Source organism: Anolis carolinensis, chromosome 1 (genome assembly GCF_035594765.1).
Source record: "Anolis carolinensis isolate JA03-04 chromosome 1, rAnoCar3.1.pri, whole genome shotgun sequence".
NCBI lineage: Eukaryota > Metazoa > Chordata > Lepidosauria > Squamata > Dactyloidae > Anolis > Anolis carolinensis.
Genome location: NC_085841.1, coordinates 217,349,167 through 217,375,371, shown reverse-complemented (window position 1 = coordinate 217,375,371; position 26,205 = coordinate 217,349,167). Strand labels below are relative to the sequence as shown.

The 26,205-nt window shown below is 39.9% G+C and overlaps 1 protein-coding gene across 1 annotated transcript in view; it reads right to left on the bottom strand.

Moving 5' to 3' along the window:
• The window catches only part of gcg (glucagon), a 34,116-nt gene extending 10,230 nt beyond the window's left edge, over positions 1 to 23,886 (bottom strand). Inside the window, exons 1-5 of the mRNA XM_062965178.1 lie at positions 22,775 to 23,886; positions 10,534 to 10,634; positions 9,902 to 10,063; positions 5,380 to 5,433; positions 419 to 556 (exon numbers count right to left, since the gene is read on the bottom strand). Coding sequence (XP_062821248.1) covers positions 419 to 556; positions 5,380 to 5,433; positions 9,902 to 10,063; positions 10,534 to 10,634 — 455 coding nt within the window. The 5' untranslated portion in view covers positions 22,775 to 23,886. The remainder of the gene's footprint in view (positions 1 to 418; positions 557 to 5,379; positions 5,434 to 9,901; positions 10,064 to 10,533; positions 10,635 to 22,774) is intronic.
• Positions 23,887 to 26,205: the final 2,319 nt, after the last annotated feature.

Below are 26,205 nucleotides of genomic sequence, written 5' to 3'. Positions count from 1 at the left end.
CAGGGAAAGCAAAATGCCACAAACACCAGAAGCACACGAATAAGGATTGTGGGCAAATAGGAAACAAGAGTGAGTTGGGATAATAATCCTGGTGATCCAGGAATGTCACGGTACGTCATGTGGAAGCAGGGATGGGTGCAGAAGAAGTCAGATGGGAAAACATTGACCTTCAGAATATGAGACACAGTGACCTATTCAAATATGTAACAGCACAATGAATTTGCAAAGAGCTACATTTTAATAAGCAGTTGGATCATTTCACACACCCATGATAATATCTTCAGTTACAAAATTGTAATGTGAAATACAGAGGAGAAAGAGGGGGGGATAACATTAGAGTTTCACTATGCTTTGATTGATGATAGCCCCCCAAAAGCTAAGAAATGCTTAACAATAGTAGCAACAGATGGGTTCTTACTCTCTTCTCCCTCGTCCATTCACAAGCCAAGCAATGAACTCCTTGGCAGCTTGACCTTCCAAGTAAGAGCTGATATCACTGGTATAGGTGCCATCAGCATGTCTCTCGTACTCGGCATGACGCCTGGCAAGTCCATTGCTGAAAGAAGGACACAGTGTTTGAGGACAGATTGTCTTCTTGTATTGTCTTCTTGCTGTCACTTTCCCCCTAGTGTCCCTCCCTCTCTCCTTCCTTCATATCCTCCAAAAATTATGCAGCCAGCTTCGATTCCTGGAGCTGTAGCCCAAAAAAGTTGTTTTTCAAGCTCTAATATGGTCTAACATGGCCAAAGAATGGGCCTATGCAGATTAGATATGTTTGAGAGGCTGTTGTCACCAGGGCAAGGAGCAGGTTTAGGTCCTTATCACACTAGGTCTTAAAAAGTAGGCAAAGAGTATGCATCCCATCTGAAATCCTATGGCTGCCTCCTGCAGAATTCTGGGGCTTGTAGTTTAGTGAAACCTAAGACGTTTCCGGCTGAGCATTTTAAAGATCCCTCATCATAAGTCTATGATGTCCCTGATTCCATTAATTCAGACCACTTTTCCTCCCAGGGATCAAATCTTTGGGAGGTGGACAGGAAAGCTTCTGGATGAAACAGCCCACACTAGCAAGCATCCTAATATGGGCTGTCATTAAATAGTAAATGGCTTGTGGTAAAGAAACCTGCCCATGACCACAATTATAAGTAAAAGGTAAAGGTTTCCCCTGACGTTAAATCCAGTCATGACTGACTCTGTGGGTTGGTGCTCATCTCCATTTCTAAGCCAAAGAGCTGGCGTTGTCCATAGACACCTCCAAGGTCATGTGGCCGGCATGACTGCATGGATTGCCGTTACCTTCCCGCTGGAACGGTACCTATTGATCTACTCACATTTGCATGTTTTCGAACTGCTAGGTTGGCAGAAGCTGGAGCTAACAGTGGGCGCTCACTCCGCTCCCGGGATTTGAACCTGGGACCTTTCGATCTGCAAGTTCAGCAGCTCAGCGCTTTAACACACTTCACCAGGGCTCCTTCAATTATAAGTATTTGTCCCTTTTTCTCCAAAAAGGGACATTTACATTTTCCAGAACCTTAGGCGTGTAATAAAGGGATCCTGTGATTGACTTCCCAAGCACTGATCTGTTTAGATTCTCAGAAAGTCAGTATAATTGTATAAAGTGGCTTGAGAGCAACCTGATTCTTCAAGCTATCTCTGATCGCAGAAGCACTACAAGACAAGATGCCACATGTTAAGGATAGCTAAAGGAAGCCCCCAAGTACCCAATTCATTGATGGTAATATTGTCATATTTGTGTTGTTGAAAGCTTTCATGGCCGGGATCACAGGGTTGTTGTATGTCTTTCGGGCTGTGTGGCCATGTTCCAGAAGTATTCTCTCCTGACATTTCGCCCACATCTATGGCAGGCATCCTCAGAGGCATCCTCCATACCTCACAACCTCTGAGGATGCCTGCCATAGATGTGGGCGAAACGTCAGGAGAGAATACTTCTGGAACATGGCCACACAGCCCGAAAGACATACAACAACGCTATTGTCATATTACTCTCAGTTCGGCACAAATGAATCAATCTAGCACTGAGGCAGGCAAGTGACAGACTGAAGAGTCCTTCTATTCCTCAGTGTGCATCCCAGTCAGATATGTTTGTTTTGCCACATTTGTTTTACCCACAGTCATACATCACAAAGCAGATCTGTTATGGAGCATTCGACATGACATTTGAGGAAGAATTAGTCTCTGTACTAGTGTCCCATGTTTACAGGGAAATAGCCGCATGTTCTCTGATTCAATGTGCTAAATTCCTTTGGTCAGGAATCAGCTTTGCTAAAGAATTGTATTTCTCATTGTACCCTCAATATGGTCTCCAGTCAAGTTTAAGATGTCTCCCATTCAGTTAATTCAGACCACTCTCTTCACTTAGGGATCAAATTTTAGCTGGACTGTCTTTAGTGTGGACAATTTCCCCGAGGAGTCTTTTCCCAAACATGATACTGTAAATCTATCATTTAGGTTTTCTGTGCTGTAAAGTACTGTGCTTCTGTCTACAGTGTTCCCTCACTTATCGTTGGGGTTACGTTCCAGGACCACCCGCAATAAGTGAAAATCCGCGAAGTAGGGATGCTAAGCTTCTCCTTAGGAAGGAAGTAGAAAGAGGGAGGGAGGGAGGAAGGAAGGGAAGAAGGGAAGAAAGAGGCAGAGGAACATGGCTCTGCCTCCTTCTCCTCCCACTGCCATTTCGGCTCCTTCTCCGTCCCACCACCTGCACCTGACTGAGATTACCACCACTGTAAATCATAATTTTTTTATGATTTATAATATTATTTTAGTGTTTATTAAAAAACTGAAACAGCGAGTCCGCAAAAAGTGAACCGCGAAGTAGTGAGGGAACACTGTATTTGAGTAATTTTGTTGCATTACAGAGGTATAGTTCCACTGCATTTACCATTTTTAAAAGCATTTACAGAGAATAACTGAATTCATTTTTACCTACCTGTCTTAGGAACCCTTGCTTTCTCCTTGTTTGTGTACTGATCCAACTACATTGTATTTAATGGGGTTTGTGTGTGCATGTGTGTGAATTTTGTGAAATATAAAGTACGATACATAAAGCAATATATATACAGTAGAGTCTCACTTATCCAACACTCGCTTATCCAACTTTCTGGATTATCCAACGCATTTTTGTAGTCAATGTTTTCAATACATCATGATATTTTGGTGCTAAATTTGTAAATACAGTAATTACTACATATCATTCCTGCGTATTGAACTACTTTTTCTGTCAAATTTGTTGTATAACATGATGTTTTGGTCCTTAATTTGTAAAATCATAACCTAATTTGATGTTTAATAGGCTTTTCCTTAATCCCTCCTTATTATCCGACATATTTGCTTATCCAACATTCTGCCGGCCCATTTATGTTGAATAAGTGAGACTCTACTGTATATATATTTAAAGTCCCTTCTCCTGACATGAATTCTGCTAAAGGCTTCTAGTGTAAATGCAAACAGAAATTCTCAAAGTCTATTCAAGGACTACTTCACACTTTGTGTGATTATGGATACATATACAATATTTCACATCTACAAGTAAAGAATGAAATGAATGCACATGGCAAAAGCACACATGTATTTGCCATGGTTCTCTGAAGTATTTACATATCTCAAGGAGCTGTGATGGGCTCTTGTTCCCTGCAAGGTGCACATGGTGTGTCATATATCCATTTTATATCGTTCCACTAATCATGAATTTGCTTCCACATAATGTGTGAAGTAGCCCATATGTCTGAGAGAACATTATCCAAAATGAAGGTGTGGATGGTTCTAATGACGCATGTGCCCACAATGCCAAGAGCATGGCTAGTTGTGATACCACATATGCAACTTGCCGCAAGTTTACACTTGCCAAGTATCTTGACTTTATCTGCCCACACTTGGATTCAATTGATTAGAAAAATCTAATTTAAGCCAGCGTCCTAAGATCGCTTTTTGGATGGAACTTTCCTCGCAATGAATGGGCCGTGTTTCCCCAAAAAGAAACCAGCTAGGGGTATGTAACTGCAGAAGCGCATCAGTTCTCCGGGAACAAGTCCTGAATGTACAAGAAGCTGCAATACAAGGACAGTGTTCGTGATAGAGCACATGCTTAGGTTCACTCCACATGATCTTCAAATAAGGGAATTGGGTGATAAGAACAGGGGAGATATATCTGACTATACTCCAGGTATAGAAAAGACAGGACTGGACTATGTAATACGTGCCCTTAACTTCATGGGTGGATGGTGAATCCACTCTCAGTTTTATGACTGTTCCACCTGCAGTATGTTGTACAGGAGCTGAACCTCTGTTGGGAATAGGAACCACAACTTAGGTGGCTCCCATACAACTTAGGGCTACTGCAGGAAGAGTAGCTGTAAAGCTAAGACTGGATTTCCTACCAGCATGGCAATAAGGTAGATTTCCTAGATTTGGAGAACCTGAAGATGGTAGTACATGCATTGGTAACCTCAAGATTGGACTTCTGCAATGTGCTTTACATTGGGCTACCCTTGTACCAAGTTCAGAAACTCCAGCTGGTTCAAAATATGGCAGCCAGATTGGTTACGGAAACATCTAGGAGTGAGCATATTATGCCTATCCTAAAGTTATTCTACTAGTTGCCAATTAGTTTCTGGGTAAAGCACAAAGTGTTTGTTTTGATCTTTAAAGCTCTACATGGATTGGGTCCAAGTTACCTATAGGATCACCTTCTCTCATACAATCCACCCAGAATATTTGAGACATCTGAGGACGATGACTCCAAACAGCCAGAACCCGTCTGGTCACCGTTACTAAGAGGACCTTTTCATTGGCTGCCCCAAGACTGCAGAATGACCTGCCGGAAAAGCTCTGACAGCTAAATGAGCTGTCAGATTTTAAAACCATCTAAAAACTTATCTCTTCCAGCAGGCCTACCCAGCCAGTTGAAAGCATGAATGTTAAACTCATGACCTGTGTTTTGGTCTCTGTCCTGTGTGACTAATGTGTATTTTATAGAAATGCTTGATATGTCTCTTTTATGGAACTGCATTTTAATATATGTGAAATTTTATAGTATTTGTGTGTTTTATTGCTGTGATCCACCTCAAGCCATGGGGAGAGGTGGATAAGAAATAAAAATTATTATTACTATATATTACAATAGACTTTCTGAACAGCCCTGGGTTGTTTCTCCATTGCCATCAGGTCTGACAGTATGCCACAAAGGGTGAGATCTTCCTAATCAAACCTTTTCCTCTCGGCAGATGGTCAGGTTGTCAAACCCAGACACACAATACATAGTAGTATTGGACACTAACATGTGAGGACCTTTTATGAATGCCAACTCAGCCAAATGAAGTTGGGATACGTTTCACTGTGGTGGTCAAGTTCATTCAGTACCTTGAGAGTTGGTCCAGTAGATTTTCTTTCTCTTTCTCTTCAAATCCTTGTTGTCTGCAGCAGAAAATCATAGTATTGTTAATTATTAAAATGTCTGAATACATAAAATGCTCTTAATTAGTTAAACACCATGGCATTCTAGCATGACATTTAAATGTGTAGGATAAGAATTACATGTGCACTGCGTGCCCGCATATTAATTCCGTAATGACTCTACACCTGTTGAAAACAACAGGTGTAGAGTCATTATGGGATTAATATGCATAATATATGAATATTATGGTCATTATTTATACCTAGAGTACATCTGATTGATCAACTGATCTTTTCAGTAGCTAGCAATGTTCAAGCTTGTTGTTGTTTTATAAAATGATCTACGGATGAAAACAACTATGCAAGCAACAGTGTATTAAATGTTTGAAACAAAACTGTTTAATTTCAATTGAGTTTATAAACAGTTATTTTCTTGGATTATAATGCCTGGTGTTCCTATGTCCACATGGCCACTAGTACAACAGTTTAGGGAATTCTGAGATTATAGTTAAAAAAAACTTTTCTCAGTGCCAATGACATAGTTCATAAAACCACTCAAACTCTGAGCCAAAAACATCTCCCAACTTGCAGTAAATTTTGGTTACCATCCAAATATGAACAAATCAACCCTCTTGATCCGTTCTAACATATCTTTTGCCCAGAATTATTCAGGCAACACTGATGCTTCCTTTTTGGCTCAGGTTTAAGTTCTAAGCAGGCACATTTATCTCAAAGAATATGTCTTGAAATACTTTCATCCCAGCAGATACTATGACAACACAGGGTGGCATCCAAACAAAATAAAATTAAGTGTTTGGAAATTACAGTTGATTCTCTGTATCCATGGATTATGTACCCACAGTCAACCATCCAAGGCTAAAAAATATTCACCCCTCAAAAAATCCAAATCTTGGATTTTGCCACTTTATATAAGGTACATAATTGTATTATATCATAAAATATCATGGGACTTGAGCCTCCATAGATTTTTGGTATCCTTTGGGGTGGGGTGTATGCGTGCCTTGTAACCAAACCAAATGCATACCAAGGGCCCACAGTAAAACAACCAAGCTTATCTACCCCAGAGAAGGACTGTTTCCAAGTCAAAGTACTATTAGTAGCTTATTTCATTATTTGTAGTGAGCATCATCCTGCTTCTGCCAGATGTCCATGCAAAGGCCTGGTACAAAAGTTCTGACTATCCCTGACTACAACTGGAATTGGGCCAACAGTATACAAGCCACAGTGGTATTATGCCATGCCTGTTCTAGAATTGCAAGGCAAGGACTCATTTCTCTCTAACATACAGATATTTAGCACTGACACCCCATCCCATGTGTATAATTTTATCTTATATAGAAGAGAAATAAATTCCATAGAGCCAAACTCAGAGGTCTAACTGTTGGGCTATTCAAAATGAGTCCTTCCCAAGTACTCTGCTGATGAAAACAGAGATGAGAGAAGTTTTTATTTCAAAGGCTATAGGAAATTGGATAAACCCAGCCAACAAACCCAGTCTTTATATAATCTTTCTCAGGAGCAATGCAGTGCTGAGATGTTTACTGCTTGGCTTGCATATTACATGTAAAAGCAGGACTGAAAACACCACTTTCTCCCCCAACTTCTGTCTATCAGATGGCAGAACCATAGTGTATGGTGATAATGACAATGAAAAATGCCAAGGAAGCAAAACAACAACAGATATGATTGTGAAACAGCAATGGATGATGGGGTATTTGAAGACCAAATACTGACCTGTGAGACAGCAAAGTATCAAACTGCTTTGCTTGCATCAAAAATGGTAAATGGTACAAGGTTATGAAGGACAAGAAAGCAAGGTTGAAAATGAATGAATGAATATATGAAAGAAATGGTACTTACCAGCCATGCGTATTTATTTCAGGAATTTCAAATTGTATGTACATTTTACATCAAGGCTTTTTTTTATCAGATTTTATTCTGGAAAATTTATCTAAGGGTTCCTAATCACAAAATCGCTAATAATGGAAAAGTTGTCTCAGAATACAGCTTTCCTGTCAGTGGAACATACATCTACAAGTATGAAAAGAGATTTTGTAGTATAATATCCCAGTTTCTCCTGGGATTTAGTGATGTCTGGAAGCATTTCTGCAGTCTGTACTTAAACCAGTGAATTTGAATGTTTCCAGAGAGACACCAGAGATTAGAAGTCCCAGAGTCCTTGTCAAAGTATATGAATGTTTTCGTAGATGAACACTTCTGCTGACAAATCAACACACTAAGATTGTTGTATGTTTTTCGGGTTGTGTGGCCATGTTCCAGAAGTATTCTCTCCTGACGTTTTGCCATAGATGTGGGCAAAATGTCAGGAGAGAATACTTCTGGAACATGGCCACACAGCCCGAAAGACATACAACAATCCTGTGATCCCGGCCATGAAAGCCTTCGACAACAACACACTAAGATTTGCTGAAAGTAGGAAGTTTGGAAGACGCTGCTATATTAAACTATGGGTGGATTAATGGTGAAGCAATCTTTGCATCTACAACTTGTGCAAAAAAACTTGGCAGAGGGAAAGATAGCTGTATTTAATTTCTCTCTTCCACATGGATAATCTTGCTTTACACATCTAGCTGCAAAAACTAAAGAGTTGCAATTATTCTCCCAGGAGGAATGGGGCAAAGTCTATTCTTGGATATAAAATGTCCACAGTTTAAAACCCTGCAAAAGAATAAGTGACACTGAACTCTATTAAGATCTTACAGAGATGCTATCAGATAAACAATATGCCAGATACTATTGGGCTAGATGGACAAAAATTTGGGTGAAGTGTAAAAAAACTTTATTTGGGGAGCACTTGTGTCTATTGGTTTTTCACTCCGCCTGTGACACAAGATCTGTGGACTTGTGTCAGTTGACAAACCATTGTCTGCCGGTCTGTGGCAATTTTTTAAAGATGTTTTTTAAAGATGTTTTTTAAATTGTTGATTTTAGCCGGTTCTTGTAAGCCGCCCCGAGCCCTAGGGGAGTGGCGGCATATAAGTTTGAAAAATAAATAAATAAATAAATTTTCAAGGAAAGAAAAGAAAAATAAATTAATGTAGAACCAGTCCCTGTCATGTTGGGGGAGAAATCCTGCCTTTTTCTCACATCAAGCCTAAGGGCGCTTTCAGACAGCACCAAAATCCATGTTTTATAAATGAGTCAAAAAATCCCGAGACCTGATAGCAGGTCCACACACAGAGCTTTCAGTCCCAAAAAATGGTACCTAGCCATCCTCACATCTTCTTTTGAAGTGGATTAAGATGGTGGCCAGACAGGGGACATCTGGCGAGAGTTTGTTTTTTAAATCCCCCTATTATGCAATTGACCATATATGTGCAGATGTGACTATATTAATATAAACACAAGCAGATTTGCATGTGTGCATATGAGGTCCAGCACATAACTGAGGATTTTTTAAAAATTTCCTTCAGATCCCTCCTCCTTTAATTTTCAATTCAACCTCTGTTTAAGATTATAAAGTGTAAAATAAAGAGTTTCAGAGAGTTCTATTTGCTCTCCATTTGTGCTTCCCTTGAACCACTTTTTTGTCTGTTTGACAGCCCAATCAGCTGATCAGCTGTTTTGAGCTTTTTAAAAGCATACGTGCACCGAAGTAGTCTACATGGCGAGAGGGAAGGAAAACATGTGTTTTACATGACCGCAGTGATATACTGTCATGGAAATGGGTGCATTTTTAAGATGGAATTGGGTTTTAAGATCTGCTTTTTAGCTTTTAACCTGATCCCTCTTGAACTTTGACTAAACGTCATTTAGCCACCCCACTTTTTAACCCAGTTACTTTCAGGTTTTACAGCAAGTGTAGAAGGGCCCTAATAAACACTTGTATAGACCGTACTTGATCTCGATCACTGCTTCTTATACTGTAGGTCCCAATCCCAATTTGGGTCCTCTTAGCTTGATGTTAGGGTTCCAAAAAAACTTTTCTGTGTAGCAAAACACTCCAGTGAATAGATTCCATATTCTTTCCTGAACTGATATATCTTGGAGGAAAAAAAAACAGTGATGTTTCCCTAGCAGATATATATGGGGGTGATGGAAAATGATATCTCAATGGATGATTTTAGTGGTATCTCTGTGATATACAGAACATTTGCTAGAACTGTAATCTACAGAATACATAAGATGTGAATGAGAAGGGGTGGCTGGAGATGTAGATGGACTGAGCAATGGATGAGTTAATGGTTAGATTGATGGATAGTTTAATAAATGAATGGACATTTATTTACTATTACTGTTTCACCATGGCTTTATATCATAGGCAGGGAATATGTAGCCATCCAATGAAATTTTCACCCAGTAATGGTGGGGGGAAATGGGAGAAGACCAACAATGTCTGGAAGGCCACATGTTCCCTATCCCTGGTTGATAGAATATTAGGTGAAAAATTCAGTTTTTAAAATCCATGGGTGAAATTTATAACTGTCGGGGTGTCTTTTTTGCTTACCCGCTCCTTTTAGTGTTCATTAACCACTGCACAAAATCTTGAGCTCGCCTCGTGTCCAAGTACTTGCTGTAATCGCTGGTGAATGTACCTTGTGAGTGCCGTTTCACTTCGTTCAGCTGTCTAGAGTCATCTAATGGTTCAGCCTGGGAAGCTTTGAATGATCTATAAGTGTGGTTTGTAACACATTAATTGCACTGAAGACTGCACATTTAAAAGGTGCCATAACAGTTCTCGGTCTCCTTGCATGATATATTTATTTTATCCCTTTTAAAGTTGCTGTTAGGGAAAGACCATTAGTTGCCCAATAAATGCTTGGTAATAGGTAACAATACATCCTGTTAAGAGAACAGCAGCAACAAGCCAAATTTTTCTGAATGAATGAACAACATTCTGCTGACTTATCCAATGGCCAATGGATGGGGAGAAAAAATAATCAATGTTAGTATTTTTAAGGGAATTCCATGCAGCTTTCCTTCTGCATATAGATATATAGATATAGATGGATATAGATATAGATACAGATACAGATACAGATACAGATACAGATACAGATACAGATATAGATAGACAGACACACACACAATCCACTCTTAGGTTATAAAAGCATATGAGTTTGGTCTCAGGAGTTTTACCTGGATTTCTCTTCTGTTTCTTGAAGGGGGCTTTGCCAGCTGCTTTGAACAATCATCAAAACCAACCCAGCCACAAAGTACATGCTTTTCATGTTTGTCATCTGTGGGAAATGGGGTGGAGGAGAAGAAACAACAGTCATTTCAATAATAATAATAATAATAATAATAATAATAATAATAATAATAATAATAATAACTTGTGGTTTTGCAAAACGAAATCCAGCATATCTATCTTGTTTGCTGTGCCATACAACGTCGTTGTGTTGATAATAATTTTATTCTTATACCCCGCCCCATCTCCCCAAAGGGACTCGGGGCGGCTTACATGGGGCTTCAGGGCTTACAACAGACTTTGACTATGGCCCCATCCACACAGCTGAATAAAATCCCACATTATCTACTTTGAACTGGAATATATGGCAGTGTGGACTCAAATAACCCAATTCAAAGCAGATATTGTGGGATTTTCTGTCTTGATATTCTGGGTTATATGACTGTGTGGAAGGGTCCTTGACTTCTATACTAAGAGACTGAATTGAGACATGATCCAAATTCAGTTACAGCTGACTCAAATGTTTTACATCAAGGTGGAAGAAGCCCCACAACCTGTTCCATACAGTATACGAATTTAGAATCGTAAGTTGGAAGAGAACCTGAGGGCCATTGAGTCCAACCCCATTGTGCCATATAAGAATATACAATCAAAGCACTCCTGACAGCTAACCATCCAGCCTCTGTTCAAAATCCTCCAGAGAAGGAGATGCCACCATGCTCCGAAGCAGCGTAGTCCACTGCTGAACAGCTCTTGCTGTCAATAAATTTTTCACAATGTTTAGCTGCAATCTCTTTTCCAGTAATACAGGAAGTTGTCTAGGAAGCTACACCAAAATTTCTGGCAGTTGTCTTGAGTGGAGTTTTCATCTCTCCTTGGAGCTATTATTTCCTAACACTAAAGGTAAAGGTTTTCCCTTGACATTAAGTCTAGTCACTCTGGAGGGCGGTGATCATCTCCATTTCTAATCTGGCCGGGAGGTGGCGCAGGCTGGTTAGCAGCCAGTTGCAACAAATCACTCTGACCTAGAAGTCATGAGTTTGAGGCCATCCCATGCCTGCGTCTGTCTCTGTTCTGTGTTATGGCGTTGAATGTTTGCCTTATATGTGTGCAATGTGATCCGCCCTGAGTCCCCTTTGGGGTGAGAAGGGCGGAATATAAATACTGTAAATAAATAAATAATCTGAAGAACTGGCATTGTCTGTAGACATTGTCTGTGGACCTCCAAGGTCATGTGGCTGAATCTTTATTGGCTGTTTCAAATCAAACCACCTTCAAATAAATTTTGTTATCACTCCCAAATAAATCTCAAATTTCCTTGGGAATTTTTATTTCTTGCCCCTTTCCTGCCCAAGTACTGTGGGGATTGCATCCAAGTTCACACGAACAGAGAAGACTGAAGGATGTGACCAGCTTCCTGATTGTGCCCTCTGGGAAAAAGTGTTTTTATTTTTTTTATCCTATTGACTTTACAGTACAGTGTTCCCTCACTTATCTCTGGGTTTACGTTCCAGGACAACCCACAATAAGTGAAAATCCGCAAATAAATAAATAAATAATAATAATAACAATAATAATAAAAATAAAAAAAACTTTATTTATATACCGCCCTATCTCCCGGATGGGACTCAGGGCGTTTACAGTCATAAAAACAACACAAACATTACATAACAACATAATAACACATTATTAAACAAAGTAAAATAATACAATTATAACAATAAATAACACTTACATGACCAGATCAAGGGGACGGGAACCATAAACCCAATATATTAAAATGTATCATTTTAGGCTAGGGAATGCTATATTTATTTTAATATTTATACATTATTTTAGTAGTTATACACTATTTTAAGTTTTTATCAACAATTGTGTGAGGATAAATCACCACCTTCTCCTCCCGTTGCTGCTTGGGCTCCCTTTCTCTCCCTTTGGCTTCTCTTTCCTCCCTTCCTTAAGCTGTAAATTGTAATTTTTTTATGATTTATAATAGTCTTTTGGAGCCCCTGGTGGCGCAGTGTGTTAAAGTGCTGAGCTGCTGAACTTGCAGACCAAAAGGTTGCAGGTTCAAATCCGGGGAGCGCAGTGAACGCCCGCTGTTAGCTCCAGCTTCTGCCAACCTAGCAGTTTGAAAACATGACAATGTGAGTAGATCAATAGGTACTGCTCCAGCGGGAAGGTAACGGCGCTCCATGCAGTCATGCTGGCCACATGACCTTGGAGGTGTCTATGGACAACGCCGGCTCTTTGGCTTAGAAATGGAGATGAGCACCAACCCCCAGAGTCGGACACAACTGGACTTAACATCAGGGGAAACCTTTACCTTTAGCTAATTGTCTTTTAGAGTTTATTGAAAAAAAGCGCCAAACAGCGAATCCACAAAAAGTGAACCGCGAAGTAGTGAGGGAATACTGTACACCTATGAATCCAATGTTCTATCGTATATTCTGAAGTGACTCTCTAGACCTACTTTCCAACATTTGGGACACATGAGACCAAGCAACAGCAGAATATGGTCAAGATGGCAAAAAAAATTATTAATGAGGAAGCTACAAAAGGTTGCAGCATCCTGCTTTAGCCAGAGCCTTCTGGGAAAGTTAAGCCTCTTCTTCTGCTGAGTCAACTGAGTGCAAACTGCTTTGCTCTTTCAACTCAATTTGAATGGGTCCATGGTAGCGCAGTGGGTTAAACCACTAGCTGTGGGAAATCTGCTGACCGGAGAGTTGGCAGTTTAAAGCCGCGAGTTGGGATGAGCTCCTGACTGTTACCCCTAGCTTCCTCCAACCTAAGTTTGAAAGCATGCAATGCGAGTAGATCAATAGGTACTGCTTTGGTAGGAAATTAAAAGAACACCCCATGCAGACATGCCAACATGCCAGCAAAAGCCGATTGGAGATGTTTACAGACAACAGGCTCCTCGGCATGGAAAAACGGAACAAGAGCACCTTCCCATAGCCGGAGTTGAGCATCACCTCCAGACACCAAACATGAAAGGCGAAGGCCTTTACCTTTGTTTGTGTATGCGTATTGTATGTCGTTGTTGTGCAAAAGATATTGAATGTTTGCCTTTTAGGTGTACTGTAATCCGCTGTGAGTTCCTCCGAGGAGATAAAGTGGAATATAAATAAAGTGTATTATTATTATTATTATTATTATTAATAATAATAATAATAATAATAATAATAATAATAATAATAATAATAATAATAATATAACTATCAAATCGGCACACTTGCAGTTTTAAACAAATAGCATAATTCCTCAAAAGCTGACAATAGCAGTCATTCTATCATGACTAGATTAAGCTTGCCCATTGCGATAGACTTTAGTTGTGACTAATGCTTGCTAGATTATTGTGCCAAATAATATGTTTTGCAACATCTTTTGTAAAAATGGAAAAGCTTTGCTTTCATCAACATTTGTCTCTTTCTTACTCATCTGCCGACATTGTTCCATTTTCTCATGAACAAGTGATTTTTTTTCCCTGCGGGTTTCATTCATTCAGTAGTGCTATGCTGCCCTCTAGTGTTACTTCCAAAGATAGCAATGTTTATTTATTTATTTACAGTATTTATATTCCGCCCTTCTCACCCCGAAGGGGACTCAGGGCGGATCACATTATAACACACATAGGGCAAACATTCAATGCCCATAAACACATCAAACAGAGACAGAGAGAGACACGCAGAGGCAAGTTAACCTTCTTCTGAGGGGATGTTCGATTCTGGCCACAGGGGGGAGCAGCTGCTTCATCATCCACACTGACGGCACTTCCTCATTCCAGGTCGTAAATTAGTTAAATTTGCCTCCCCACTTTTTATAAGTGGTACCTTATCTCCTACTTGATAGATGCAACTATCTTTCGGGTTGCTAGGTCAGCAACGAGCAGAGGCAATTTTTTATTTTTAATTGACGGGTGCTCACCCTGCCACGGGCTGGCCTCGAACTCATGACCTCATGGTCAGAGTGATTTAAGGCAGCTGCTCAACAGCTGCGCCACAGCCCGGCCCCTTTACACAATGTTCCCCTTTACACAAGCCCCTTCTACACTGACATATTATAAAATCCAGATTATCCCATTATATGGCAGTGTGGACTCATATAATCCAGTTCCAGGCAAGCAGATAATGTTGGTTATCTGATTTGATAATCTGGATTATATGACAGAGTAGAAGGGGCCACAGCATAATATGAAAAATTAGAATATTTTATTCGTTTCTTTCTAATCCCAACACAAAATGATAAATGCAATTACAGTAGAGTCTCACTTATCCAACATAAACGGGCCAGTAGAATGTTGGATAAGCGAATATGTTGGATAATAAGGAGAGGTTAAGGAGAAGCCTATTAGACATCAAATTAGGTTATGATTTTACAAATTAAGCACCAAAACATCATGTTATACAACAAATTTGACAGAAAAAGTAGTTCAATATGCAGTAAGGCTACGTAGTAACTACTGTATTTACGAATTTAGCACCAAAATATCACGATGTATTGAAAACATTGACTACAGAAATGCGTTGGATAATCTAGAACGTTGGATAAGCGGATGTTGGATAAGTGAGACACTATTGTGTATCACTGTTTGACAGAAATATTGTATTTTGAAAGAGAAAAATAACCCTCTGAGGCCCCTTCCACACAGCTGAATAATATCCTACACTTTCTGCTTTGAACTGGAATATATGGCAGTGTGGACTCAAATAACCCAGTTCAATTGTGGATTTTCTGCTTTGATCTTCTGAGTTATATGGCTGTGCCGAAGAGCCCTAAGAGATCAAATCAGTTTTCCTATCCAATAGAGATATATTGGAGCCCCCGGTAGCACAGCGGGTTAAACGACTGAGCTGTTGAACTTGTTGACCGAAAGTTCAGCGGTTCAAATCCGGGAAGCAGGGTGAGCTCCCGCTGTTAGCCCCAGCTTCTGCCAACCTAGCAGTTGGCATGCAAATGTGAGTAGATCAATAGGTACCGCTTCTGCGGGAAGGTAACAGCACTCCATGTAGTCATGCCGGCCACATGACTTTGGAGGTATCTACGGACAATGCTGGCTCTTTGGCTTAGAAATGGAGATGAGCACCAACCCCCCAGAGTTGGTGGGGTTGGGGAGTGTGTGTGTTTTTTTCATTTGGGAGTTGTAGTTGCTGGAATTTATAGTTCACCTATAATCAAAAACCATTCTGAATTTCACCAACGGTGGAACTGAACCAAACTTGGCACACAGAATTCCCATGGCCAACAAGCTAGAGTGGCAAATTACTATATTTACTCAAGTCTAATGCACCATCGAATCTAATGCTCACCTCAATTTTCAAAACCCTGAAACCGAAAAAGTATTTGCTGACTAATGTTATGTGCAGTGGCAACATATGTCATCTTTGTCATTTAGCCCCAAATGATGCTACCTGCTTAGAATTCCTTCCTTAACAACAAAAATGTTAGAACATCAAAGCTTTCAGCAACAGAAAGGAAAACCTTGGGTTGCATCTATGTTGTAGAATGAATCCATTCTAATTGCCTTGGTTCAATGCTATGGAATCATGAGGGTTGTAGTCTGACAAGGTCTTGAGCCTTCTCTGCCAAAGAATGCTGATGAATGCTCAACAAACTACAAATCCCTGGATCCCATAGCATTGAGCTGTGTCTATTTAATTAGAGAGGACATCCCTCAAATAGGAGTTCCAGGTGCCGCTCCAGAAGCAACTTCCCCTTTTGCTTTGGCTCAGCACTAAGATTTCCATATGACCTGAATCTAATTTTGGCAAGGTAAGTAAAAAAAAAAGGTGAGCACTAGTTTCAAGTAAATAGGGTAACTTAGCCTTCTGTGCTTGCAATTAAACAGTTCACAAAATATTCAGCCCCAACTACTACCATCAATTTCTGCACTTTACCCCTATCTCTTGACCTATAGGTTTAGTGTTTTAATTGACATATTCTTTTAGTCCTAATTTATATTGACTCTTGCACTTTTGTCCATTTGCCCTGTTTCTGAAATTCTGCACAAGTTCCTTCCCCTGAATTTCAGTACTTATTACTGTTCAAAATATTGGTTGCTGATGCTGCTGCTTTTATGTGATTGTTCTGTTTAAATGTCATTTGATTTTATTGAGATATGTTTTAATCCATGTTGGGTTTTAATCTCTGTTAGATCGGGCTTGTCCTCATGTAAGCCAACTCATGTCCCTTTGGGGAGATGAAGGCGGGATATAAAAATAAATATATTACCGTATATACTCGAGTATAAGCTGACCCTAATATAAGCCGAGGCACCTAATTTTACCACAAAAAACTGGGGAAACTTATTGACTCGAGTATAAGCCGAGGGTGGAAAATGCAGCAGCTACTGGTACATTTCAAAATGAAAATAGATCCGAATGAAATTATATTGAGGCATCAGTAGGTTAAAGGTTTTTCAATATTTACTGTATTTCAAAGAAAAACAGTAAACTAGCTCTGTAAGTGAAAAAGTAGGGTCAGAAAAAAATATGATATTAACAATAACATAATAATAATAATAACAATAACAACAACAACAACAACAACAACAACAACAACTTCATTTGTACCCTACACTATCTCCCCATGGGGACTCAGGCCAGCTTCCAACATAGTAACAGGCAAACATTCAATACCTAAATATTTATTTATTTATTTATTTACAGTATTTATATTCCGCCCTTCTCACCCCGAAGGGGACTCAGGGCGGATCACATTATAACACACATAGGGCAAACATTCAATGCCCATAAACACATCAAACAGAGACTGAGAGACACACGCAGAGGCAAGTTAACCTTCTTCTGAGGGGATGTTCGATTCTGGCCACAGGGGGGAGCAGCTGCTTCATCATCCACACTGACGGCACTTCCTCATTCCAGGTCATAAATTAGTTAATCTTGCCTCCCCACTTATAAGTGGTACCTTATCTCCTACTTGATAGATGCAACTATCTTTCGGGTTGCTAGGTCAGCAACGAGCAGGGGCTATTTTTTATTTTTAATTGACGGGTGCTCACCCCACCACGGGCTGGCCTCGAACTCATGACCTCATGGTCAGAGTGATTTAAGGCAGCTGCTCAACAGCTGCGCCACAGCCCGGCCCCTAAATAAACAATGCAGAACTAGATATAGGTCTATAATTATATATACTAATTTCACATATGCATTTCCCCTTGAAACGTTTGCAAATCCTCTCTCTATATATGTGCATTTCCCTCCAGCGATATTTGCAAGCCTTATATATTTATGTTTATATCTATCTAGAAATCTGTGTGTGTGTGCGCGCGCGCGCGTGCGTGCATTTCACCTGCAATATTTGCAAGCCCTACATATCTATATGTATATCTGTATAGGCTTTGCAAACATAATTATATCTGTATAGGCTTTGCAAAGACTTGCAAACATGTGAGGCAAAAATTTATATATAAAATAATGTATACACATAGATACAGATATATAGGTACATTGAAATCTTTAGATATCGATATGTTTATATGATTTGCAAAGACTTGCAAACATATGACCAGGAAATTCATATATAAAATTAATGTGTATAGATAGATAGATAGATACAAATATAAAGGTACATAGGGATTGCAAAGGGGGAAATGCCTATATATCTGTAGCAGAGATTAACAAATATTTCAGGGGAAAATGCTTTTATAAGATTAATGGGTATATGTATATATATATATATATTCTTCTTCCTGATTTGCAAGAGCTTCTTTCCCTTTTCAAAACATTCCCTTGGTTAAGAGCGAGGGAGGCTTTGGAAAAGAAAACACTGATAAGGGAGGGCAAGATGAGAGATAAATATATCATATATTGCAAGCAAAGGCCTCCAGGCTCCGCTGCTGGCTTGACCTTGACCCGATTATAAGCCAGGGGAGGTTTTTTCAGCTCATAAATAAGGGCTGAAAAACGCAGCTTATCTTCGAGTATATATGGTATATCATTATATATTATCAACGGTCCTGCTTTTTTTACCCTCATAACAATTTTGACCACATTGTTGCTACTGTTGTGAACATTGGATCCATCTACCATGCAGAATAAATGCCATTTGACACCACTTTCACTGCCATGTATCTATGCTATGAAATAATGGGAATTATAGCTTTACAAGGTCTTTAGACTTCTCTGCCAAAGAGTGCTGGGGTCTTACCAAACTGCAACTCTCAGAACTTCATAGCACATAGCGCTACTGAGTAAAGTGGTGTCGAATGGCATTAATTCTATAGTATAAATGCATCCTTTGATTTGCAGTGACACTATGAATGAGAGATCTCCAAGCCAGCCTAATCTCGACAGCCCTGGACTGACAGGCTCAGGTTGGATCTAAACTGCCATATAATCCAGTTTCTAAATTCAGATTATCTGCTTTGAAATGGATTATATGACTCTACAATCTGGATTCAGAAACTGGATTATATGGGGGGCTCGGAGTTGTGGTTTTCTGGATTGAATCTATCAATTTGTAATGGTGTTTTCCTCTTTTCCTACTGCTTTACACCTTCCCAAGCATTCTGGTCTTTTCTATTGAGTTATGTCTTCTCATGCTATGGACAGTTTAAATATGATTTGCTCTAGGATCTATGTGTCTATATGTCTATCTATAATTTATTTTATTATAAAAAAGGTAAAGGTTTTCGTGACCGACTCTGGGGGTTGATGCTCATCTCCATTTCTAAGCCGAAGAGCCGGCGTTGTCTGTAGGCACCTCCAAGGTCATGTGGCCGGCATGATTGCATGTAGTGCCGTTACCTTCCCGCCGGAGCGGTACCTATTGATCTACTCACATTGGCATGTTTCAAACTGCTAGGTTGGCAGGAGCTGGAGCTAACAGCGGGTGCTCATTCCACTCCCAGGATTTGAACCTGGGACCTTTCGGTCTGCAAGTTCAGCAGCTCAGCGCTGTAACACACTGCACCACCACCAAAATGACAGTAAAGAATCTAAAGCTGACATCCTGAACACATCTATAGCGAGGCTTATATTTGAATAGATGTTGCTAGGAAAGGATTATTATTTCAGTAACATATCCTAATAAAAAGACTAGCATATTCGTTTACATTCTGGAATCTAGGAAAATATGCTGATATGCATTTGATACATATAATGATGTCTAAAACTAAGCAACTGCTGGAAAATACTGTGGGAAAGAACTATTAAAAGATCCTAGTCCAGATCCTATACTTTTCCAGATATGTTTGACTATTCAACAGCAGTACTCCTTGTTACCAATGCACGAATAGCATAATGTCAGACATACTATGAGCCTTTTTATTTTAGTAGACTATGTTAAAGTAAAGGTAAAGGTTTTCCCCTGACATTAAGTCTAGTAGTGTCCAACTCTCAGGATTGGTGCTCATCTCCATTTCTAAGCTGAAGAGCCGGCATCGTCCGTAGACGCCTCCAAGGTCATGTGGCCGACATGACTGCATGAATTTAAATTCATTGCCTGGATGGTTGTAGCTACCTGAACAATGTAACTCAGATGTTGGTTTGACTTTGGTCAGGTAGACAAATATTTAAGCATCCGCAAGTCAGGCACCCAGGTATACTGCTGGGAATGCAGCATGTGTTCAAAATAATAAATAAAGCACTGAAATATGGATATGGTTTTGTTTTTGTTTAATGTGTCCATCAGTTACAGGCTTTCCACACAGTTTAACTGTATTCATTGGTTGCATGCTTCACACACATTTTTCCCCTGTCATTTAATTCTGTTGTGTGCCTTCAAGTCATTTTCAACTTATAGCAAGTCTATCACGGGTTTCTTGACATGATTTGTTTTTTTGGGAGGAGGGAGTTTATGTGTTATTTTTGCTTTCCTCTGAGGCTGAGAGAATGTGACTTGCTGAAGGTCATTCAATGGTTTTCATGACTGAGAGGGTTTCAAGCTCTGATCTCCCAGTGTCCTACTCCAATGCCCAAACCACTGCACCACACTGTCTGTCTTAAAATTACATAAATTGGAAATCTGTATCCAAGCGCTTATTTCCCAATGAATTCGAGACCAGTTTTTCCTCAATCTATGGTCCTTCAGATTTTGTTGAACTTTGGCTTCCAAATGTCTGAGCTAACAATGGCTAATGATCAGGAATTTTTGGTGTTGAAGTCCCATACCAAGCCTTGAGAACCAGTAATCTAGAATGCATTTTCATTTAATATTTTATTTTCCGTCTTTAAGAGTGAGATGGCACTTGATTTTTTTTTCATGTCACAAGCGACTTGAGAAACTGCAAGTCACTTCTGGTGTGACAGAATTGGCCATCTGCAAGGACGTTGTCCAGGGAACGCCCGATGTTTTGATGTTTTTACTATCCTTGTGGGAGGCTTATCTCATGTCCCCACATAGAGCTGGAGCTGATAGAGGGAGCTCATCCGCGCTCTTCCTGGGTTGGATTCGAACCGGCAACCTTCAGGTCAGCAATCAAGCCTTCAAGTCATCAGTCCTGCCGGCACAAGGGTTTAACCCACTGTGCCACCGGGGGCTCCTTGATAATAGAGTGCCTTTCTATTTCCCAAAAAGTTTTACTAACTGCAGAAAGTAAGAAGGAGTAGCGCTATCTATACCTGTATGCTTTTCTTTCTATGGCTAATCTCATTTCCAATCAGTATGGGAAAATCTGGATGCTCCTTTTCCACTGGTGCCACATATCTTATCCAAATCAGTAGCAACATTTAGAAAATGGGAGGAAAATCTAATCCATCAGAAAACCGAGCCACAGCTCTCTTGCACTGGCCAGTTATCAACATCTGGTCAAAAACTATCTGCCAAAATAGATTTTCATGGGTTGTTTGTAATAAACTGATAATGGTTCCAGAGCTAAGCATCCCAGAACAGTTCAAGAAAAAGAAAGATACAGGTATTTGTTTTAAAGCCCAATGAATAACTGTGAACAACACTGTATAGTCCCATTTATATCTCTAAAGGGAGGCAGGATGCAAGCATTATTTTTGGTCCACTTATAAACATAGGAGACTGCTTTATACTCATCCCATCTGGACAAATACAGAGCTTGTAAATGTGTTGCCTACTCCCAGAATTGTCGAAACCACGCTAGTTGAAGGATTCTAGAAGTTATTGCCCATGTAGGAACCCATCCAAGCTCCAAATCAGTATTTTTGTGCCAGATAATGGCGTTCCCAAATTTCAGACCGCTATTTGGACGTCCAGAGTGTTTCAACCAGAGGTCTTTTGCATTTCCATTAATGCATAGACACCACTGAATTAAATGGAACTACATCATAAATAAACAAGTGTACAATTAAATGATGTAGAGATCTCAACATGTAACTTAATGGCTCTTTGACTTTGGCTAGACTGTTTCCTATTTTTTATTTGGATTGTATTAATAGTACAGTAGAGTCTCACTGATCCAACATAAACAGGCTGGCAGAACATTGAATAAGCGAATATGTTAAATAACCAGGAGAGATTAAGGAGAACATCAAATTAGGTTATGATTTTACAAATTAAGCACCAAAACATCATGTTATACAACAAATTTGACAGAAAAAGTAGTTCAATATGCAGTAATGTTATGTTGTAATTACTGTATTTACGAATTTAGCACCAAAATATCACGATATATTGAAAACTTTGACTACAAAAATGCGTTGGATAATCCAGAACGTTGGATAAGCGAATGTTGGATAAGTGAGACTCTCCTGTATTGTTGAAACTTTTTTTAAAGATACAGTTGTGTATCGAAAATAAACCACTTTATTTGTTAAAGATTTTTTTAAAATAGCTAACCACTTTGTATTGCTAATTTCTCATTTTATATTATTTTTTTCTTTGTTCTATTTGATGTCTTACATATAACACAGCTTTCTGCAACATGGAAACCAATTCCCACTGTGCTTAATTGAAATAGATTTTAAACAATTTTGCATCATGCTTCTCAAGATAAGGCTTATCTTATTATAAGTGCGCGTGTATGTTTCTATCTGCCTGCCTGCCTGTCTTTCTAGTTATGTAGACACAAAATATTACAGGGCGGCAATACTATAACCATTTACTAGGAAGTGAAGTCCTTTGAAGTAAATGGGACTTACCATCCAGAAAACATGCATAAAGTACACTACAAAATAACCTGCGGAGGCAGCCAAAGTTTCCCAGAACTATATGAAACAACAATGTTCTCTTAGATCAAAACAGTAGGCTGACTCTTACCTTTGGACACTTGGAGAAGATCTGGAGAAGCAGGGAAGGGAGGTCTTCCTAATTCTGTAGGACCTCTGGAAGTCTTGAGAATCTTCGAGTGACTGCCTAGTTGTCTCGCATAGCCTTATATATACTGTTCAGCTCCAGTAAGCACTTATGAGACTGCATCATTGCTGACAGTTTCCTTACTCAGTTGGGGGGAAAATACACACACACACACATTCACCAAACAAACATATTCTCTTGTTTGCCATTCTTTGCATTTGACCATTTTTTTTACAAGTGACTTCACACGTTTACTCTGTCTACTCTCTTGACATCAGTGTTGACATAGGCCATAACGGTGGTATTAAGGGAGTAAGGTGTCACTGTCAAAAGACATGTCTGTCATAATGATATGAGTTGCCCATTTCAGGAATCAACTGTCTATGACAGCGGTTCCCAAGCTTTTTGAGTCTTGCAACCCTTCAGAAAACTTTCCCCCCACAGAACCCTAACTCTGTCTCTAAACACTATGAACCCACAAAGGTCTTCCTTATTTCATCTACTTCTGTTACCTGGGTGTTTTGTATAATGTAAATCTGAAAAGATTCAATTTTTTTAAGTATACACACACGAGAATTGAATGAAAAGTAATGCCTCTACCTTCGTTACTTGGGTTTGGATGCGAATATTTTAATAAATCAAACACAGAAATAATCCTTAGAATGTGCTCTTTAACTACCACTATTCACTTTTCCACATAATCACCAGACAATTGGATACATTTCTGCCAATGATGAACAAGTTTTCTGAAGCCGTCACGGAGGAAATCGACAGTCTGTTTCCACAACCAGCATCTCACAGTAGCCATCGTGCACAGATCTTCCAATAGCCAAGCAAAGCAATAATGTGACTCACACGTTCTTGTGAAATGCCGATTATGCTTGAAATTTCTCTCTGAGTGATACAACGTTTATCCTGAATCAATCTGTCAACCTTTTGCTTGTGAAACTTGGTGGTTGCTGTCACAGGTCGTCCAACTCTTTGTTTGTTGCGCAAGTCAGATGTTCCCACCTCAACATCTTTAAACTTACTCGCCCAACGACGCACAGTACTCACATCAACACAATCACCATAAGCAGCTTGCATTCTCTGATTAATCTCCTTTGGGGTGACACCTTCTGCTGTCAAGAATTCATTGCTTAAGTCGCATTGACCGACCGTCTGCGCAGGGTTCCATACTTCGCACTTTAACAATACAACCGTTTAATGCTAAGGCTTCCTGAACAAGAATCTACTGAACAAGCCAGTACCTGCCGCATGCCAGTACTGCCATCTGTTGAGGAGTTACGAACGTGGAAGCATTACTTTTCATTCAACCCTCGTATATATCGGAGAACCCTTATGATGCTTTCATGGAACCCTAGGGCTCCCTGGAACACAGTTTGGGGACTACAGGTCTAGAGGGCAATATAGTGCTCTATCACTCTTTTCTATGTTTAATTTATATGAATTTTAAAATGTATACTTTTATGTAACTGTATGTGTGAAATATCATACACATTCTAAAGCTATGATTCAACCAGAGTTTGAATCTTGCTAATTTGAATCGGAGATATTTAAGGATGTGTGGAATTCCCCAATGGGATATAGAAATGTTGGATCTTGACTGGACTGTATGCTTGGTTTTAATATACACATCTAAATATAAATGGGTTTTGTAGACCCCAGCTGCTGCAGTAAGAGCAGAACTGGTAGTATGTATAGTTGATGGTTTATCCAAAATTAGGGCCTACAACTACTGGGTAAAATTGAATGCAAATACGGCGTTGTCCGTAGAAACCTCCAAGGTCATGTGGCCAGCATGACTGCATGGAGCGCCGTTACCTTCCCGCCGGAGCGGTACCTATTGATCTACTCACATTGGCATGTTTTCGAACTGCTAGGTTGGCAGGAGCTGGAGCTAACAGCGGGCGCTCATTCTGCTCCCGAGATTTGAACCTGGGACCTTTCGGTCTGCAAGTTCAGCAGCTCAGCGCTTTAACACACTGCACTGCCACCACTAACACACATAGATAGGGCTTTTTTTCTGTCACTCAAAGTGGGCTTCTGAATAGATGTGTATAGGAGAACTTTGCCTCTCAACATAGGATAACTATATATCAATCTAGATCAAACCAGTCCAGAGATCTGGAACTGTCCCTCTAAAGCAGGGCTCGACTAAATGAGATTTTTCAAATGTCACTATTGCCTGAGTCAGCAACAGCTGCTTGAACTTGCATTTCAGCACGTGGAAGGCCACAATTTGCCCATCCTTGCTGTAAAAGGACAGCATGAATTTTTTGCCAGATTCATGTTGTGTGCATCCAGGTGTTAGGATGGTAAATAGGTATAGGAGTGATGACATCTGATCTGGACTTTTACCGAGAAAACTTTGCTTACCTACACCACCTGCTTTTATTCCACACTATGCTTCACTGCTCATCCATTTGATGGCAAATATGTTAAAACAGCGGCACCAGCAACTTGGGATGCTAATAACGGGATGGGGAGATAGAAAGCACAAGTGACGTGCACTTCCTGTTCTTTACGCACATGTGTAAGACCTTGTGTTTAATGTTCACATCTCTCCCTATGATCATGAGACAAACTGTCCATGGTTTGGGAGGTGTCAGATCTATCTGCAAAAGCAGATATGAACATTGTACCCAAGACTAGAACCTTCTTTTCTGTATGGTCGCTGCTTAGACATTGCCAAAAAGAGACCATGGATTGGTAGCATTTACACATACATGTGGAAATTAGAAATAATTCATATCATTCAAATTTAGGGGAGGCTAACCTCTAACAAAGGAGCCCCGGAAGCGAAATGTGTTAAAGCACTGAGCTGCTGAACTTGCAGACTGAAAGGTCGCAGGTTCAAATCCCGGAAGCGGAGTGAGCGGTCGCTGTTAGCTCCAGCTCCTGCTAACTTAGCAGTTCAAAAACATGCCAATGTGAGTAGATCAATAGGTGGGAAGTGGGAAGGTAACGCTCTAGTGGGAAGGTAACGGCGCTCCATGCAGTCATGCTGGCCACATGACCTTGGAGGAGTCTACGGACAACACCGGCTCTTCGGCTTAGAAATGGAGATGAGCACCAATCCACAGAGTCAGACATGACTGGACTTAACGTCAGGGGAAAGCCTTTAACCTAACCTCTAACAAATTGCATAAGGCATCCTGAGCTCACAATAACACGTTGTTGTTGTTGTTGCTGTTTTTGTTGTTGTTGTTGTTGTTGTTGTTATTGCTGCTGCTGCTGTGTTTCTTCAAGTCATTTCTCACTAATGGTGATCCTAAGGTGAAATTATCTGAGGCTGAAAGTCTATGACTCACCCAAGGCCACCAGTGGTTCTTCATGGCTGAGAGGAAAATCCATGAAGTTTCCAAAGTCCAAGTTCAACACTCAAAGAACTG